Source organism: Delphinapterus leucas, chromosome 10 (assembly GCF_059928025.1).
Source record: "Delphinapterus leucas isolate spDelLeu-1000000601 "Yukka" chromosome 10, BTC_Dleu_Yukka2, whole genome shotgun sequence".
Classification (NCBI taxonomy): domain Eukaryota; kingdom Metazoa; phylum Chordata; class Mammalia; order Artiodactyla; family Monodontidae; genus Delphinapterus; species Delphinapterus leucas.
The window spans coordinates 102,203,656-102,220,088 of record NC_143138.1 but is presented as its reverse complement, the minus strand read 5'-3'; the positions used below and the strand labels follow the sequence as shown (position 1 = coordinate 102,220,088).

The 16,433-nt window shown below is 56.0% G+C and overlaps 1 protein-coding gene across 3 annotated transcripts in view; it reads right to left on the bottom strand.

Moving 5' to 3' along the window:
* NUP210 (nucleoporin 210) overlaps positions 1 to 16,433 on the bottom strand; it is a 100,640-nt gene that overhangs the window by 22,992 nt on the left and 61,215 nt on the right. For 2 of the 3 annotated variants that reach the window (XM_022562564.3, XM_022562566.3), the window contains exons 17-25: positions 14,079 to 14,271; positions 13,465 to 13,571; positions 12,703 to 12,807; positions 12,517 to 12,618; positions 4,897 to 5,025; positions 3,495 to 3,622; positions 3,261 to 3,396; positions 1,900 to 1,962; positions 1,555 to 1,734 (exon numbers count right to left, since the gene is read on the bottom strand). In XM_022562564.3, the coding sequence (XP_022418272.2) occupies positions 1,555 to 1,734; positions 1,900 to 1,962; positions 3,261 to 3,396; positions 3,495 to 3,622; positions 4,897 to 5,025; positions 12,517 to 12,618; positions 12,703 to 12,807; positions 13,465 to 13,571; positions 14,079 to 14,271 (1,143 nt within the window). The remainder of the gene's footprint in view (positions 1 to 1,554; positions 1,735 to 1,899; positions 1,963 to 3,260; positions 3,397 to 3,494; positions 3,623 to 4,896; positions 5,026 to 12,516; positions 12,619 to 12,702; positions 12,808 to 13,464; positions 13,572 to 14,078; positions 14,272 to 16,433) is intronic. The other variant, XM_022562565.3, reaches the window with a different exon arrangement.

Genomic DNA, 16,433 nt, shown 5'->3' with positions numbered 1-16,433 from the left:
TGGCCTTGTGTCCTCTAGACCAATCCCCAGCCAGTTGCTGTGTCAGCTGTGTCAGCCACGCGGGCCCCCAGGAGGAGAAAAACAAGCCCATTCCTGAGGCTGCAACCCTTTCTTTGGAGAGGAACAAAGCAGGGCCTCCTTGTTCCTTAATTTTACTCTCACATGCCCAGTGGTTTCTCGTCTTTATAAAATAGATAGGTAAACTTGGAGTATCCACCCAGTGATTCAAAAGGACTTTGTGGCGTAAGCCGGATACTTGGAGAGAGAGTGGAACTGCTGGGAAAGGAGTAAATCGATGCACTCAGTGTCGGGTCAAGGTCAGCCCCACCCCCTCCAGAGGGTCCCAGCGCCCCAGAGCTGTGTGTTCAGGTGCTCCTAACTCGGCGGTGCTCCCGGACCGCTGTCAGGAGCCCAGTTCCTGTCCACAGCCACACCACCCAGGACAAAACGCCCCCTTCGAGCCGGGGTCCCAGCGTGGCCTGATCACCAAGCCGACGCTCCCGCAGGTCACAGCAGGCCAAGGGCACGGGGAAGAATCCAAGCACCCTGAGCTCTTCTCAAGAGGGGGACATGCTCTGCCCCGTCCTTCCCAGAGGCCCACGGAAGTGCCTGCCCCTGGGAAAGGCAGAAACGATCAGACTTAGAGACACCTGCTTTCACCTGCTTGGAGTCAGTGCCACCGATATGGGACAGGGGGACCCTGCTGGGTGAGGCTTCCCCTGAGTCGGCCTCCAGCATCTCTGCTGACCCAGGAAATTGGTCAGGAAATGTCCCCCACTCCAGCGAGGAGGCGGGGGAGATGACTTGACTTCTAGCCGAGCAAAGATACTGGCGGATGACTCAGGCTTTCTTTTTCTCTTGGAAATATAAATCCAGGTCCGAAACACTACTGGTGTCCAGTTACCCTCGTGTACAGCAGCCAAGTCAGCACATGCCTCCAAAAACATACACCATAACCCAGCAAGCGTGTCAGAGCCTAGAGCAGCCCAACTCTGCTAGGAGAACATCTCCAAGCCCAGCTGGAAAAGAAGACCTGAAGGCGGGAGAGCTCTGATGCTGGCAATACTAGGTCGGGTCCTAGAGCAGCCGTGTGGTGGCCGTGGGTCACTAGCCCGTCCCTCGGGCCCACCACCTGCACACGGGCAGAGCAGAGGGTCCGGAGAGGACTCGGGGAGGCACGTAAAGCAGAGTCTGCTGTCACAACGGCTACTGTCAGCCTGCACTGGAATGGCCCCAGGGCGTGGGGCTTGGGGACCCTGCCCCTTAAGGAACAGCCGGGGAGCCTGAGTCTGGAGGAGGGCAACCTCGGGGGTACGAGTGCAGGGCTGGCCCTGGTGGGGGTAGGTGACAGGCAGGGGCTTGGGCTCAGAGGGCAGAAGCAAGACCCTGGGAGAGGGCGGCCCTTGGCAAGAGCCCCAGCCCAGCAGGCAGGGCTTCCTCCCAGCCCGGGTCACCAACCCCACCAGCTACCTGGGGAGCGGTGAGCCTCACCCACGAGGCTGTGTGCAGGGCAGATTCGGAAGGTGCCCGCCGCAGTGCAGCCCATGCCCTTACCTGTGACACGACGACGAGCCTGCCGCTTTCGGCATCCACGGCCTGCACGACCCCCGACACGGCGCCGTGGCCCACGGAGAGGCCTCGCACAAGCCCGGTGCTGCCCACCAGCGCCACGCTCTCATTGCTGATGGAGAAGAGGATGTTGGACTGAGGCTGGGGGCCGCCCTCAGAGGTGATCTGGAGGGAGAAGAGCAGCGCCCGTCAGCCCGTCCCCCGGCCGGCCCACGCCTCACCCTCGGGGGCAAGGGTGCCAACACCCCAGCACTCTCCACAGCTCGTTCTGAAGCCCCAGGCAGGGGACACGGCCGCGGGTGGGGTGGGGGCGTGGCCTTTGGTTCCTACCTGCATCGTGGCCCCGATAATCAGCGTCACCTTCCTGGGTATCAACCTAAACGGGGGAAAGACCTGGGTGTGGAGACACAAGGGAGAAAGGGGTCCGTTGTGTTCCAAGCTCCTGTAGCCGGACACAGTCACATTCAATTCCAGAGAAGCACGGTGCGCAGACATCACTCCTCTGAAGGGGGCGCCGGCAAGCGCCTGGGGTCCCGGCCAAGCCTGGGGGAGCCCGAGCAGTCCCCACGAGACCTCATCCCACCCCTGGGCCTGAGGATCTGCGGTTCTCAGGGCCGTGTTCTGCTCCTGTGGAAGCTACCTGGGAACTGTAGAAATGCCCACTCCCCGGCCTGCCCCAGCCCCGCCAGTCGGAGGTGGGGTCCTGCAATGTGTTTCAACAAGTCCCCACGAGATCTGACACATGTCCAAGCTTCCAACCCACTGCTTTCGAGATTTCCCCAACTCCTCTTTGGAAGGGGTTGTCTCTCCACTAAATGTCTCCAGATTCCTACTGACTAATTGCCTTAGAAGAGCCCTCTACTTCGACGGCCTCAACGTTTTCCAGAGGAGGAAAGCAGGACTCGAGGGGCAGGGACGACGATGCCCCCGTCTCTGCAGCAGTGCAAAGCCCCCAGGTCCTCCTCCTGTACCCCTACAACCCCTGCTTTGCCGTAAGGTGTGCCAGTCGGCCCGGGGCTGCTTTGTGCGTGAGGAGTAGTCTCCGTATGGCTGCGTCATTTATAGGCAGACAGGACTTTCTTCTCAGCAGTAGGAGAAAGGTGCACTGCCATCTAGAAGCACCAACCACATCCGCCAACACCAAGCCCACCGGCCCTATGTGGCCGAGATGGTGGAGGAGGGGGCAGGACCAGTTTAGTGCTGCCGAAGAAGAAACTTGGACACGACTTCCTGGCCCTGGCGGCTGTGGGGCTCCCGTCACAGCTGAGACGGTGTCGGGGCCCTGGAGCTCCCTCACCCAGAACGGCTGCTCCCGGAGTTCCCTCGAGGAGCGCACCGCCTCTAAGGCCCCGACTGTCAATGGGCACCTCTGCACACGAGCCCAGACCGGTCCGCACTCCTCCCCAGCCACCCCCTTGCTGTGCGGCAGTAGCTCCCCTCCCCTGAGCCACACCACACCCCCTCCGTCCCGGAGAGACTGAAGTAACCCAGGCCCCTCCCTCCTGTGGCCCCAGGTCCCCGGGACCAGCGAAGGCCCCCTTTTCATCAGAGGACACAGTAGGGCAGTTTAATACGGCCCCTCCACGTGGCTTCCTGAGCTGCCCCTGAAACGCCCAGCCTATCACAAAAAAGCCCCAACATGCAACAGGGGCTGGGCCGAGGCCATGAAGCATGAAGAGGAACAGCTTTACCTCAATCTGCTGTGGGGCTGAGTTGATTCTCTGTCCAGCCTTATCGGTCACGGTTGCAGTGAGACTGGTCTGGCCAATGGCCACGCCGTGGACGCGGAACACGGCGGTGTAGTCGTCTGGGGCCTCGTCGAGGGCCCTGGAACAGAGGGAGGGGCTGGGACTTCTTCCCCCGACAGACCTGTCGGCAATGCCCTGAGATGCCCTCCTCTGACCCCTGATCCTGCAAGGACTCACACCAACGTGACGATCTGGGAGGCTGCCCGGAGCTTCAGGTCCATGAAGGCCAAGTACTTGGCCAGGAAGGGCTTCTTGTGGAAGTCCAGCACGCGAACATATGCCTTGACCGTCTTCCCAATCTCCACCTACATCAAGGGGGACAGAGACTCAGGGGTGGCCTTCGAATGACCAATGCCACCACCTGTGGTACCCTACGGCTCTCCGCAAAAGCATCAACAACCTCAAACCCACAGACCCAAGTTGGCCTTCAGGCTATCAGCCCATCAACAAATGAAAATCGGTCGGTTACGTGCTTTCTGCATTCAAGAGGCCTCAGGGATACGTCGATGCGTAAATGACACATCCCACTCTGAGAGAACTAACAGTCTTGCGGGGGGGGGAATAAATTAGAAGTATGGGATTGACAGATACACACTACTATGTATAAAGTAGATAAACAACTGGATTTACTGTATAACACAGGGGCTACATTCAATATCTTATAATAACCTATAATGGAAAAGAATCTGAAAAAGCATATATATATGTATAACTGAATCACTTTGCTGTACACCAGAAACTAACACAACATTGTAAATCAACTGTACTCCAATAAAAAGAGAGAACTAACAATCTCCTTAGAGAGATAATCCATAGCTTAGAATAGCAACAGGCATACAGTGGGGGTTAAAAAAGTGCTCAGCGACCCAAGAGTTCATACGTGGCACATAATATATACAGTGAAAACTCTGGGAAACATGAGTCAGAAATGCTTAGTGAAAGAACTCAAGTCTGGAAGCAAATCACCAGAGGAAATGAGCTCAGAGGAGGACTACCTGAGGCTAAGAGAATATTGACTTTTAAGGAGTCCAAGTTGCTTGAATGTCCCCCTCTAATTACCAACTATTCCCTCCCCCCAGGAAGACAGGACTCTGACAGCATCCCTCTTTAAGCCTCACTGCAGTTACTTCAGGTATTTGGAGTACTATAAAATCCCTCTTTACATTAAAGAAAAGCCTAGATCTATTATGTATTCATTTTGCAAAAGCACTCGGCATTAGTACATCTTATTCATTTGCCACTGAAATTTCTGAGAATCCAAAACGTACATACTGGGGAGAAAATTCACATTCAGCAATGCATGTACCGGGCTGGTTAGTAACTTGCACCAGTCAGAGGACAGGAATTCCCAAGCTGCAGCTAACGTGGGGACAACTTCCAGCGGGATTTACAGGCAGGTTTTACAGGTGTCAACTGAGATGAAGACGGATACCCTCGGAGGCCGCTCTGCACTGAGCCCAGAATGCTGGGTGAAACAGCACTGCGAGCTGCAGGTGGACAGGAGGAAAACACCCCCTGAACCCCCATCGTTCTCCAGGCCTCCGCAGGGAGGGAGCCATATCGGGAAGTTGACACTGACCTTGTCCACCACGCGGATGTACAGCTCCTGAATGTCCGAGACATAAACGTCAGCCTTTGCCGGGGCCGGGAAGGCTAAGCACAAGTCGTGGATCATGATGGTTGAGGTGCCCGGGAGCAAAGGGTGCACCTGCAAGGTCAGAGGTGGGTGTGGTTACATAGCTGCTCACGGCAGCAGCCTATCGCCCGTGGGACACTGTCTCCCAGAGACTGCAGACCAGGGCTTGGAAAACCCTAATGTTGCCCTGCCCACCCCTCATCACGAGCACCCACTGCCAGCCAGGGGAGGGGCTTGGGATGTAAAATGTTAGCGCCAGGATAGATTTCAGAGAGCATTTATTTCAACTTTGCACAATTTACAGAGAAGAAAATGGAAGCTGCTTCAAGGTGGGGGTGGTCAGAGCTTGGCAGAGTGAGGACTCACACCCAGGGTTCCATATCTCCCGTCCAGGTCACCTGCCCCTGCAGCTCCCATAAGAGAAGAGCATCCCATGGAGTCTCCTGCGAAACTGCAAGTCGGGGGCTGGTAGAGTGTGAGGCCACTGCTTTCCAAACGAAGCTCTCACTGAGAAACCCTAATCTGTGCCCACAGACTCTCAGAACCTGGGAACGGGCCGAGGAGGCCACCAAGTCTTCAGTGCGAGCTCTCTGAATCTTGCCCATCCCCACATTCACCTCTACCTCTGCTGTGTTTGCAGTAGAGCCCTCATAAAATGTTTGGAGTGCAGGAATTCATCTAAGCTCCTGTTTTCCACGCTTTCACTGCCAAAGGCCCCCTTTAAGTTTTCTTCTCTCTCTACCTCCTTCCAGGGATCCCACCTTCAGAAGAGTCTCTCCCCAGACAAACTGCATCATCACCACTCTCTCATGTTGGGGATGGACTCGCAGTAACTTGTCATATTGCTTAGGCGTGCATCTCAACTGAGTGGTCTTGGGGGCTGGGCAGGTGGAGGCATGTCATGGAGCTAGTGGGTGGGCCCCGCGGCTGCCTCCCATCCCTACCTGGCCCTGGCTTTGCTGCCTGAGATTTGTGGTCTTATACTCACTGGGGGTGGGAGATGGGCGGTGGGTACAGTGAACTGCTCAGTGTTGGCAAAGCTACAGTTTCAATGTCAAGAACCTGTGGGGGATAAACGTCAGGAGACAACCAAATGCTATCCTATTGCGCCCAGGTTAGAAGCCTTCAAAGGCTGCCCAGGGTGAGCCCACATCCTTAACACATCCTGTAAGAACCTGGCACGATCTGGCCCTTGCCCAGGACTCTGGTTTCACCGCAAAACACCCTCCCCCATGGCCATCACACTCCAGCCAGCTGGCGCCTGTCTACCTGCCTCAGGGCTACACAGTCCACCTTTGAGATCTGGGGGCTTGTCCTCCCCCTGTGTCCACCTGCTGGCTCCCACCCTCAGTCCCATTCAAGTGTCCCTCCTCGATAAAGTCTCCCCTGATCCGGAAGGTCGGGACCTTCGCCTCTCTGCTCTCTTCTCCTGCTGCAGCTGTACCGCTCTTCCCTCCAACTTGACGTAGACCTCCCTGTGCACCCTCCCCCCAGGCTGTCTTCTCCCCTAAGGCAGCCTCAGGACCGAGCCTCACACCTGGCCGAGACTCGGCCTCTGCCCAGCGTGCTGAGCACGCTGAGATCCAGGGTCACAGCTCCAAGTCGCTGGTTAACGTAAGGAGACCTGCACTTCCACCAGCTCAGCTTCAGTCCTGGCTTTGTCGACACTTGGGAATTTTTGTAAAAAAGGGGTCTGCAAACCCCAGGTACCGTCATCTACTTGGGAAGTGCTGATTCTGGCCCACATCCTTCAGTGAACACATGGGGAGACAGGCCCACCCAGGGTGGGAACCCAGCCTTGAAGGGGCGGCACTGGGGAGGGAACACGGTGCCCGAGCCCCCAGTTTAGGGCTTCTTCTCCCACACTCAGCCACTTCCCAGAGCTGGATGCCACCAGCAGCCAGAAAGGAACCATTGGGCAGGGGAGGCGGCAGGGGCTTGAGAACTTTGCCAGCAGCACTGGGCTCACAGGCACATCCACAGATGAAGGGGGCCCAGGGTATTTCACACAAGGACTCAAGTCACTTAATAAAGATTCCAGAGTGGAAATCACGCTGGCGCTCCGAACAACGGCTGTGTAGTTTGACCCAGGGCCACGCCAGCCTGGTATCAAATACGCCGAGGACTGGGGGCTGGAGGCCACAGGGCTCCAGTTTTGCGGAGGACGATTCACTTGGCTTATTACACACCCCCCGGAGAGAACCCATTTAAAAATCACAGGGAGAAGCAAGAGCTCTAATCTGATCCTCCTGCAAAAGTTGCCGCTGTCAGGAGCGACGCGTCCTTCATAACACAGAGAAATGACGCGCTCACTGTACCGACGGGGCCAGACCCGTGTGGGGGGCGCATGGAGGCGTTCCCTCTTCTTTTTCTCTCCTTCGAAAGAGCCACTTTGTGCATTTTAAACAAAGACATAAATGGCGGTGGGGGAATCGATTCCTTTTCCGCTTGATTTCCCAGCAGTTGGACGTCCAGGCGCCTTCCGGATGATGGAGCGGGAGACGGCGTCAGGCTGCCACCCACCAAAGGGCCACGTGGCCCGTCCGCACATCGGCTCCTGCCAGCCCACTGGACAATGAACAGTGCTTTACGGGCGTGCCCACCCGTCACTCCAGAGACAAACCACTGGAGGAAACGAGGGGACGTGCCGGCCAGCAGGTGGCACAGGGGTGGGGGTGGCGGGGGAGGGATCCTGTCCACCCTCCGACCGTGTATGTGTCACCACCCTCTTCTCCAGGCTCCAGACCCACCTGCTTCCTGACGGACGTGTGAGGGACGCACGTGCAGGAGGGGAGGTGGGTAAACCCATGCCCAGCATGAATTCTCGTTCCCAAGGGGTAAAGGTGCCCACTGAGAGCCCAGGAGAAGTCCTGTCATCTCTTTGGAGACGGGAATGCATTATTGTGCATTAAGATGCCATGTGTGGAGCCAGGGGCCGCTCTGCTAGCGCCCTCCACCTGCACCCACCAGGCCCCGAGGGGCCGCTGCGTCATCACGGCCCCTCGCTTCCCAGGGCCCATCACACTTCACACTTGTTCACTGACAGGTGGCATCTACAGAGGAGCAAGGACCCTGAAGATACTTCCGAACATCACTGGCACCATCCGCTTCCATTTCCCATGCGTGCCCGTCAATGTCTCATGGTAGCCAGGCCGTGCCATGTGAGAGGGTGGGGATCCATGCCCCCGGCAGACATGGACGCCCTTGAGGCTGGTGGGGGATGACCAGGGTCACACTGAGATAAGAAACTTCATCCAAGGGTCCCAGCCAGCCCGGAGGCTTCCCGCAGGTGAACACACCGCAGGCGGGACACACCTGAGTTCACACCCCACGGCTACCACTTACCACCTGCCCCAACCCAAGGAAGGACCCCCTTCTGATGCACCTCCTCAGAGGTACAACGTCACCGTGACCATCTGCATATCCCAGGACCCAGAGAGGCCCTGTCTGCTCCCCGCTGAATCTCTGGAGCCTGGACCAGGCCTGGCAAGTGACGGGCACCCACCTTTGCAGGGTGAATGCGTTAATGAAAGGCGTGAGGGCTCAGCACACGCTAGGTTGCTTCCCAGCTGCCGATCTTATAATCACACAGCTTCTGCGTGGAGGGCTTATTTTGAAATGTAAAGAACTGGTGAGAAGAAAGAAACCCTGAGTTTAAATCAGGTAAATGCTCCTAGCCATGTAAACTAGCCAAGAAGGAAAGAGAGGTGCATTGCAGAGGGTTTGGGTCTGTGTGAGCCTGCACAGCCCTGGGTGCATGGTGGGGGCATAATCACCCCCCCCCACAGTCCCCGTGCAGTGCGTGAGCGCCAGACTCCCTTCCAGAGACGCTTGGAAGCTAACACACACCACCAGCCGTTCTTGCCTCCAAATGGGTATCAATAGGAAAGAAAGAAACAATTCTCTCTGAGCTAATTGAAGAAATGTTGTGGGCTTCCTCACCTCTGTGATTAAAGGAGATGAGGATGCTGCTAATTAGCAGATGGAAAATGCCATAGAAACGTGTAAACGTCCTTCAGAAACAGCCCTCCGAGAAGCTGCAAGGAGCTGTCATCGGCTGTCAGCACTCCATGAAAAATCCCTCCCACGCTCTACAGAAGAGGCAAAGGGAACCAGAACCCGATCCCACCTGGGGCCGCAGTGGTCTCTGTACAGGCCTGAGGCGGGGGAGCAGAGAGCCTGGCGGCCAGGGCGCCTCCAGGATACCTTCTGGGCAAACACGATCCTGGTGGATCGGGCACTGAACGCCAGGCACAGCTGGCACGTCCTGAACTCGGTGCCAGACATGTCCTGGGGTCGTGTCTGCAGTGGGGCACTTAGCCCCACTCAACAAGAGCCACGGAGGATGACACATGTGGGCGAAGGCCAGTCCTACAACCTGGAGAGGGAACTGCTATAACTCTTTGGGACCGTCTGTAAACTGGGGATGTCAGGCTTGTCTTGGCCGGGAGAAGCCTAGAGTCTGTTGCTGACAGGGGCTGCGCATTGTAGGACGTTGCTAGACTAAGCAGGGGTTCGTAGGTTTCGGGAAAACTGACTCTGACGCTGGAATCCCATCTTGAGTCAGACAAGCATGCTAGCCTCTGTTTGAATGCCTCCAGAGACGGGGAGCTCACTACCTGAAGCAGCAGCCTAGTCCATCACAGACTGTCAGAACCTCTTGTTCTTGGAAGAAGGGTCTCTCTCCGGCCACAGGGCTGCCCTCAGGGCTCACTCAAAACGTGTGGTGCAAGGTAAATATGAGTAAAAAGGTGCCCAAGTTTTGTTGGCACTGCACACATTTTTCTGAACTTGAAATTTCCCTTTTTTATATAACAGGGGAGTTATTTTTAATCTCCAGAGGTAAAGCAAAAAACGGCATATTTCAAGCAGTTGGAATCATTTACAATTTGAGGCTTTCCCTTTAATGTTAAGGATTTGACAGTGAACACTTACTTGCATGGAAGAGGAATGGCCAGGGAATTATTCTTTCTTTTATAGAGGGAATATAAGTGCATGGGGGAGAGTTTCCTACCATCTCAGGCATCCAGCTGCCCCCAAGCTCCCTCTAACGACACACATTTGTCCACAGGTGCCGAGAGATGGCTTTTTCTTGCTCTGATCTATGGTGATAAACCCAAGAGGTCCCAACATCTGTAATTCTGCCTCTGAGAAAAACAGGAATGTTATGACGTGCTTCCACGCCCTTCACCGAGGGGCTGCACTGTGAGAAAGCATCCTTCCAACAAGACAGCTAAAGACCAAAGTCACCCACTGGAGGAAGGTAAGAAAATGTTAGGAAAACAAAACAACAAAAAAAACTGGATCATCCTAGAAAGACACATGCTACCAAAACTGACTCAAAAAGAAATAAACAATCTGGATAGACATGTAAGAAGTGAAGAGTTTGAATTCATATCAAAAACTACCCATTAGGAAAGCCCGTGACCAGATGGCTCCACTGGTTAACTCTACCAAACATTCAAGAGTTACTGTTACCAATTCTACCCAGACTCTTCCAAAAATTAGAAGAGGGAACATTTCTAAGTCATTCTATGAGGGTGATATCACCCTGATACCCAAACCAGACAAAGACATCACAAAAAAGAAAATCTCAAACCAAAATCTCTCAGGAGTATGAACATAAACTCAACAAAATACCAGCGAACTTTAGCCAGTTACACGTAAAAAGAATTATACACCATGAGCAAGTAGGGTTTATCCCAGAATGCAAGGTTGGTTTAATATCTGAAAGCCAATTAACGTAACACATGATATCAATAGAATAAAAACCAAACAAAAAAAAGATTATTTTAAGAGACACAGAAAAAGCATTTGACAAAATCCAACACCCTTTCCTATGTGTGTGTGTAAGAATAGGGAGGTGATTACTAAGGTATTTGGGGGTTTTTTGAGGCGATAAAAAACCTAAAACTAACTGTGGTAATGGTTGCCTGCATCTATGAGTACACTAAAAACCACTGAATTGTGACATTAAGTGGGTGAATTGTATGGTATGTGAAAGATACCTCAATAAAACTGATATTAAAAATAATAAAAGTTGGCGAGGGTGCGGGCCAGCTGTCCCTTAGCTACAGTCTCTGCCGTCTAGTTTACCGCAGTCCCCACCACGCCCTATTACCTCCAACGCTGAAGCTAAGCATCTGGTGACGGTTAGCCCAGCTCCTCCCCGCATGTTCCTCACACCCTGCTCATTTGCCTCACTTACTCTACACCTGTCCCACTTCAGGGACAACTCATGTTGTGGCCACTGTATCAAGACAGTCAACAGATGCAAAAAGAAAGTCAGAGAAAGGGACCAGTGGGGAGTCATGGCTGGGAACCCTGCAGAGAGTGTAGTGACATACTCCTAATTCCCGGCGAGGACACACATTTACTGCACAACCACGGGCAAGGCAGCCGGGCTGTATTTCTGAAAGGAGATCGTGGGACCAGGTCTCTGTGAAGGCTAAGTCCCTGGAATGCGTGTTTTGTGCTCTCGCCAGTGGTGAGGGCTCCCCCGCACGGACAGGCAATGCTGAAAGCAAGTGCGGGCGGCAGGATGGCAGGATGGCTCTCCCCTGGCTTCCCTGGCTGCACCACAGGAACCCCCACCATGCGTCAAGCACGGAGTGCCCCCGCCTCTCTCAAGTCCAGGACAAAGTCTCGCTCGGTGCTGGGATGACTGGAAAACTCCCCCAACGCCTGGCAACCAGGCTCCACCAGGGGAAAGCAGGTCTTAGGCTCTGAGCAACCCAAAGGCCAGAGCAGAGCTGCAATTTCAGGACACCGCATGGGTGTCACGGTCTCTTGGTTCTTGGCTGCCTGCAATTGCGACTCACAGCTGTGGTTTGACACACTCAGCGGTCAGAGTTTCCTTTTAAAGAAAGTTCAGTTTTCACGACAGCATAACAACTCACTGTGCCAATATGCAGACATTTAGGACGTTGGAGTCTGTTTGCCTTTACTCTTTGTTATAATTATAGGGCGATTCTTTACAAATAAAAAAAACTAAACCACCTAAATGCTCTACAAGGAGAGAATGGCTGAGTACAAGTGACTGTGAGAAAATAATCAGCCAGCCTACATAGCAACACGGAGAAAAAAACCCTTAGAATAAAAGCACTGAAAAGAGCAGAATGCTCAATTCTCCCACACCATGGGCACAGCTAGGGAGAGGGTCAGGGAAGGAACATGGAGAAACAGAAAAAGCTGATATGTCTTTAAAGGCAATTTCCTTATGGTTCTTATACTGGCACTCATGTAATAATATTTTCATCTTAATTGAAAGGAAACCATTTAAGATGGAAATATTATTACTAGGTAATAATTATTATATATAATTATTAAATCCAATTAATTAATTAATTATTAAATTAAATAATAATTATTATTATTACGTAACTACAGTGCGGGTAGTTTGTGGAGATGGAATACAAACCACAAAGGTAGCTCGTGAGTTTCACAAACAGCGAATCAGGGAATCTGAAGACTGTTCAACACACCAGCCGAGACTAAGGGCCAGCTTCGGCAACAGTCTGCTCGCTAATATGAAGAGGAAGGCGGGGGCAGGGCCCCACTCACCGTGGCGATGCCCCGGGCTTCCTGATAGGCCACCCTGACCACATCTGCGCTGCTGGTGTTGAGGAAGAAGTAGCCAGAGCCTTCTCGGACGTGCAGCTCTGCCTGTTAGGAGGGGCCAGCTGGTGTCAGAGGCCTGGGGTCCCCCAGGGGTCACACCCAGGCACTGGAGCAGGGGGGAGGCTGTACCTGCACGCCCGGGTGGTTGTAGATGGCCACCTCTTCTGGACTGACCCTCACGTCTTCCACCAGCAAGAGTTCGATGGAGGCCGACACGGGCATGAGGGGATGGTGCTGAAGGGGCAAAGCCAGCACTGTCAGATCCAGGGGGGCTGGGGGCCACCTCAGGCCAGCCCATGGCCTCCCCCAGAAGAGCAGGACGAGTGGCCCCAGGGGCTGGCGCCCCCCCTCCCCGGGACCTCGTCATGTCGGGGACACGAGCCCAGTAACACCCATCGTGCTTTGAGACCACAGCCCTGCGAGGCCCCCCAAAGTCCTGCCCAGGTGGGCGCCCCATCCCACCTGCCAGGCTCCCGGGATGGACAACTCACATGCACCCCAGGAAAGTGGGACGGCGTTGCAGGCAGTGGGAGCTGCGGGCTTAGGGGATGGGAATGAACCAGCTGGGCACACTCAGCTGGGGCCGTAAGTCGGGCCGCGGCAGGGAAGAGGCTGCGGCCGAAAGGCCTGAGGGCCCCCAAGGCGTGCGCCAGAGACGGCATGTGGCGAGGCCCCTCTGCCTTTCAGCTGGATCCCCCCGTTGCCTGTGTGCAGGGTGTGCAGCGGTGGAGACTGAGGCAGGGAGCCTGGTAAGGAGGCACCCCTGATCATGGAGCGGGGGGTGACCGGGGTGCAGCCCAGCGAGGGGCTCAGGACCCTGGGACGCCGGGCACAGCACAGGAGAAGCAGAAGCAGCAGGGCTCCCCGGCGCCCAAGGGCTCTGGTCAGTACCGGCTGCTTCACTCTGGCCATGTCCAGGTGGGACTGCTGGTAGCCAGTGGCAGTGGCAGAGATGGCCGTGGTGCCCGAGGCCTGGTGAACTGAAATGGCCTGCAAACCTGAGTGCGGGAGAGAAAGCGGCGTCGGGTTTGGGCCCCGCTGCTGTATCTGTGAGGCGGCCCCTCCTTCCCTCTGTCTAATTTGTAGCTTTAAATCTCCCACAGCCCTAAAAATAGGTGATGGGCTTCGTTTACACTGTGTGCACCATAAGAGTTAACGGGCCCTGAGCAAGGTTCCCGGGGCAGCTTAGAGGAGCTGGAGGAGACAGCTCAGCTCCCGGCCGTTGAGGAGTCTGTGATGGCAGCGTCACAGGGCGTCGGCGCCAGGCCGGTCTGTGTACAACCTGGGGTTTGAGATTCAGCCGCCGTGTGCCCCGAGCTGTTTCCCCATCTCCCACACAGAGAGGCCATTCCTACGTCACAGACGTGTGAGGATTAAAGGAGAGTCCTGAAGCTCCCTGAGCTTTCGTCCTGGACAGAGGGGGTCCCAGCCCTCCACCCACAGCTGCCGGCCCCTCTCGGCACGCGGCTCGTCTGTCTGGGGCCACCGCTCACCACCCGGCTCACCGTGCAACTTCTTTTGGCCGCTCCCATCGTCCCGGGACACCAGCTGTAAGGGGGGGTCCAGCTCGATGCTGGCCAGCGACGGCCTGGTGGACTCCCACTGGATGCTCAGCGAGCTGAAATTGTCGAACCTGCGGCCCTGCTGGTCATAGGCGGCCAGGTCCAGCAGGGGGTTGCGATGGCTGGAGACTGGAACCTGCAAGAAGCCGAGGTTACCCGCTATGGCTGCACCCCAGACTGGGCGGGGTCGCCCCTGACCACACGGTGCAGCAGACCTGCCAGCTGCCTTGTAAGCTCGTAGGGGTCCCGGTGAGCCAGTGGGGGGCAAGTCTCAAACGGATGGTCACTACTGCCAGCCAGCAAGGTGCCCCCAGCCCTATGCAACCTGGCCTCCTGCTCCAGTCCGTGGTCCTCAACGGGGGCCTTGGCGGGGTCTGGAAGCATTTTTGGTTGTCACACTGCAGGGGGCACAACTGGCGTCTAGTGTGTAGAGGTTGGGGTGCTGCCGAACACCCCAGGGTGCACTGGGCAGCCCCCCAAGAAGGGGCGATCTGGCCCCAAATGTCAGCAGTGCCGAGGCTGGGGGGCCCTGCCCTCGGCCTCCCCACCCAAGCCAGGCTGCTCTCCTCCACTCAGCCCTCCCCTCTCCAAATCCTGCCACCTCCCCCCGCCCCATGCCCACCTCAGCCCCTCCAGGATGCCCCGCCTCGTGGTTCAACAGGAACGCCAATTACACCCCAAAGTGTCCCAGAGCCACTGGGAGGGCAAAGCTCTCAGCTGGCCTTGACCACCCCAGTGATGGGGGCTGCCATCCACCCACTGAGGGTGAGGACGGGTCCCGGGGGAAGGAAGGGACAGAGGTCCTCGGTGGCTGAGTGGCAGGCCCCTAGGATTCCACTCCAAAAGCCCACCTCCTGCTGCGCGCACCTGAGCATCTCTGCTCCCCAGGGCCCGTGGGGGAGCGGCCTCATTCCCCCAGACCGAGGTTCACCCCGCCCTCCCGGCCCGAATGGATGCCCGGCTCCCACAGCCTGTACTCAAACCCACCTCCGCCCAGGCAAGTCACCCACTTTCTGGAGTTTCTCCACGTGAAGTGGGAATTGCACGAGATCCTCCTTCCAGGGCTCTGTTTTAAATAAGGGTCGCATGAGAGCATTTTAAGGGGCCTGGCTCGTGTCACTCAGGCAGGAACCTGAGCTCAGCAGTATCCATACTTCACCAGGCACGGGTCCAGGAGGAAGGACTGAGCTTCTCTGGCCCTTGCAGTCAGGAGTGAGGGCATCACTTGCTTTGGCCAGTGAAATGTGACAAGTGACTCGTGACAGTTCTGGGGGCAGAAGCTTGAATGGTTAGAACGTGATCTGCCAGCTCTGCTTCTCTGCCCACGTTCAACTTGGGGGCCGCTCCACCACCCAAGTCTTGGAAGGAAGATAACGATGAAGTGGGGCCCCCAGCCCACTGCGATGCACACACTGCGTGAGCGAGAAGTGAGCCCTTACTGTGCAGGGGTGTCGGTACTGCCGCCGAGCCCACCTGGCCCGCCTGATGCAGTCAGCAAACTCCCACCTCCCTCGCCCCCAGAGAACTCTGGACCAAAGCAGGTCCCAAATTCTAAATGCAGGTCAGCATAATCACCTGGGAATGCAAAGGAGTTTACAACCATTGTGGACACGAGTCGGGAGCTGTGACTGTGGGCGGGGAGAACAAAGTGCGTATTCTAGAGGCCCCACTCTGTCCCCCAGATGCGACCCGGGGTGGAAAACTAACGTCCTTCCCTTCCTCTTCCTCCCCAGGGCAGGGCGGGGCGGCGCGGGGGTGGGGGGTGGGGGGGAATGAACGAAGCATCAATCACGCTCGCAGGTTCACTGGTCCTGCCAATGGCAAGAGCATCATCCCCAAACGGGGAGGCTGAGGCTCAGAGATGTTATGTTGCTTGCCCAAGGTCACACAGGTTTAGGGGTGGGACTCTCTGGTCTGATTTTAAAGCCCACCGGCCTCGCCAGACGCTGTGCAGCCTCTCCCCAGCACACGAGTCAGGAGGCAGCTCCATTCAAGCCCCAGCCTGTCACCTCCTGGCAGTGAGCTGCACGGCTGATGCCCAGCTCAGAGGACTGGGGTCAGGCCGGAGTGCAGTCCCATTTTGTCACTCCGACAGGTCAGCCCCGTTTTAGTGCCTGGCCTCGCCAGTGACCGACTCTGCAAACACGTCCTGGGCAGCCTCTGGCTTTGGAGACGTATAAAGTGAAACTGATTTGCACCAGGATGTGTGGCAAGGATATATCTTCCTCAGGGTCCCCTGGTGAGACCACAAATCTCAGGGGCCACACCTGACTGGCTTGCGGCTCTGGAATCCCAGCA